General features: G+C 59.7%; 1 protein-coding gene across 1 annotated transcript in view; it reads left to right on the top strand.

The window, feature by feature from the left end:
- Positions 1–2,413, top strand: part of LOC107122782 — a 12,579-nt gene extending 10,166 nt beyond the window's left edge. The window contains exons 2-3 of the mRNA XM_015425915.1: positions 653–1,495; positions 1,535–2,413. Coding sequence (XP_015281401.1) covers positions 665–1,495; positions 1,535–1,795 — 1,092 coding nt within the window. The 5' untranslated portion in view covers positions 653–664 and the 3' untranslated portion in view covers positions 1,796–2,413. The remainder of the gene's footprint in view (positions 1–652; positions 1,496–1,534) is intronic.
- Positions 2,414–3,136: the final 723 nt, after the last annotated feature.

The raw sequence follows: 3,136 nt of genomic DNA, 5'->3' as shown, positions 1-3,136 counted from the left end.
CACAAAATGGCTGCTGCAGGAGGCAAAGCCAGCCACAAAATGGCTGCTGCTGGAGGTGGGGCCAGCCACAAAATGGCTGCCTCTGGAGGCAAAGCCAGCCGCAAAATGGCTGCTGCTGGTGGGGCCAGCCACAAAATGGCTGCCTCTGGAGGCAAAGGCAGCCACAAAATGGCTGCTGCTGGAGGCGGGGCCAGCTACAAAATGGCTGCCTCTGGAGGCGAAGCTAGCCGCAAGCCACAAGATGACTGCTGATGGAGGTGGGGCCAGCCACAAAATGACTGCCTCTGGAGGCAAAGCCAGCTGCAAAATGGCTGCTGCTGGAGGCAGGGCCAGCCACAAGATGACTGCTGATGGAGGTGGGGCCAGCCACAAAATGACTGCCTCTGGAGGCAAAGCCAGCTGCAAAATGGCTGCCTCTGGAGGCGGGGCCAGCCACAAAATGGCTGCCACAGCTTACCTTTCCACACAGTGAAGACCCATGTGCCGTGATGCCAGCTGCTACCAAAGCAATGTTTTTTTAAAAAAACTGCACCGCCAGTCAAAAGTCTTGCTGGGCCCCACCTGCTGTCTAAAAACATTTGGTGGGCAACAGCGAAGATCCGTGTTGGGGACCCCCGGCGCTAACCTATTCTCCTTTCTCTCCCTCACGCAGCCGTTCGAGGAGATGGACCTGCCCGTGGAGGACCCCGGGCCCCCCCATCACTCTGATCTGCTGCAGCCCCCCGTCTCGGGCCCACAGCTGTGTGAGCTGCGCACCGCCGTCTCTTGCTTCGCCGAGGAGACCGTCTCGCTGCTCTCGGCCAACGGCCTGCTAAGCCATTCCCTGCTCAGGACCCAGGCCGGCGCCGGGGCGAGGCCGAAAGAGCCGAGGGGCCCCTCGGCCACGGCCCGGCGCAAGCGAGAGTTCACCCCAGACGAGAAGAAGGACGACGGCTACTGGGACAAAAGGAAGAAGAACAACGAGGCAGCCAAACGGTCTCGGGAGAAGCGGCGGGGCAGCGACCTGGCCCTGGAGGGGCAAGTGCTGGCCCTTCTGGAGGAAAACGCCCGCCTCAAGGCCGAGCTCCTGGCGTTGAAATTTCGCTTCGGCCTGATTCGGGATCCAACGGAGCCTTCCGGGCCGGTGGTTCCCGTCGCCGCTGAAGCCCCCCAGCCGATACCCACACCCCAGCACTACCCGGCGGCCCTCGAGACCCCCCGGTACGCCTGCCCCTTCCGACCGGAGCCTGCCGCCAGCTCGGAGGACTCTGGGTTCTCCACACCGGGCAGTTCCAGCATGGGAAGCCCGGTTTTCTTCGAGGAGCGCGACCGGGCCGAGGAAGGGAGTATGTACGACGGGCACTGCCTGGTGCCGGATCCCTCGGAGGACGCGGCGGATCTGGGCCGAGGGAGCCGCTACGAGGCCGGGGAGAGCGTCAAAGGCCTCCCCCACAAGCTGCGCTTCAAAATGGCCGGCGGGTCAGAGGACATGGCCGGGGAGCCGCCGGGACACTACCCGCCGTCTCCACCGGCGGGAAGCTGGAGGGGGCCCTACCCGCCGTCTCCGCCGGCGGGAAGCTGGAGGGGGCCCACCGCGCGCGAGGAGCCGAGGAACGTGGGCCCCGCGGCCGTGGGGGCCGCGGCGTTCGGCGGCTGCTGCGAAGCGGAGCCCTCGGCCAGCCACCTGCCGCCTCTCCAGAGCGCCGGGTACCAGACGGAGAACAGCAGCCTGCGGAACCAGCTGGCGTCGCTTTCGGCCGAAGTGGCGCAGCTGAAGAAGCTCTTCGCCGAACAGATCCTGATCAAGATGAACTGAGGAAAGGGCAGTGCGGAAGGGCGGGCCTCGGAGGGGGTCCGCCCTCCCTGTCCCCCATACCAAAGCCTGTATGTATATTGTACAGAATCTGGCCCTGCAGGGTCCACTAGCCCCCCTCCACCCTGTCCTGTTTGCATTAATAAAACTCCCTCCTTGGAATATGTGATTTCCCCCCCTACTGTAGTGGTTTTCATACGGTACAGCTTTTTTGCCCAGGAACCGTCACACACTTCAGAAGATTCCAGAGAGCCAGCTTTTTCTAGCGGTTAGAGCGTCAAGACTAGGATCCGGGAGACCCAGGTTCGAATACCCACTCCGCCACGGAAGCTGGCTGGGTGGCCTCGAGCTGGTCGCACATTCGTGGCCTGAGCTACCTTACAAGGTGGTTATGAGGATAAAAATGGAGGAGAGGGGTTTAGGCCGCCTTGGATGCCCGTTCGGGAGAAAGGCAGGATATACATGAAGTGAAATAAATAAAAATAAAAGTTCAGGGGCAGCCGGGATACCGCGCATTCCGTCGCCGGAGGTCCCCAGCATTTCTGCTGCTTGAGCAGCTGCCGCATTCAGGCCCGTGGCTAGGGTGGGGCTTTGGGGGTCTCCGCCCCCTTTCTTAAAGGCGCCGCCCCTGGAGAATTTCTCCTCTAAATGCTTTTTTCAATCGTTTAAAAACATTTTTTTAAGGAATGTGCTCCCTTAAGCAGAGTGGGGTACTGTAGTTGACTAATTCCCGCACGGAGCAAGGGGGTTGGAGTAGGTGACCTCTAGGATCCCTTCTAACTCTGTGTCAAGAAACTGGTCTCCTTTGAGGTTTTGTGCCTCAGCGTTAGCTTTCTGGGCTATAGGAGTCCTCACCCCCACCTGCCGGCTCGTTCTCAGAATGGTTGTGATTAACTTGCAGCAGCTGAGAACTGTCATCTGAAGTGGCCCACAGCTTGCAATTCAGAGATCTATCCTGGTCACAGCTTTCTGTTGGCGAGATGGTTTTTCTTTCTGCACTGAGAACTTCAGCCCCACAAGTCACAAAATCCTGGCTACGGGCCTGTGCCGCATAAAGGCAGGACCAGGGAGACCGGATTAAGCCTTCCTCCCCGGGTACGTTTTCTGAACTTGAAAGGGCCTCGTGCAGCTCCGATCGGCACTATGTATCTATGTGGCCATTTCAGGTTCAGAAAACAGTGGTGCAGGGAGGGGTGGGATTTCTCCTTCCCTGTCCACGGTCCTTGGACAGTTGCTATATGATTGGGAGCTCTGAACACGGAAATACCCCCACCCTTGTCAGATCTGTTTGGTCCTTGATTCATGCAGTCTGAGCGTGTCCCCATATCTACAAGATATATTACA

This window comes from Gekko japonicus, unplaced genomic scaffold (genome assembly GCF_001447785.1).
Source record: "Gekko japonicus isolate JY-2015 unplaced genomic scaffold, Gekko_japonicus_V1.1 scaffold3219, whole genome shotgun sequence".
NCBI lineage: Eukaryota > Metazoa > Chordata > Lepidosauria > Squamata > Gekkonidae > Gekko > Gekko japonicus.
Note: the sequence above shows the minus strand (reverse complement) of the source record. Positions and strands in the feature narration are given on the sequence as shown.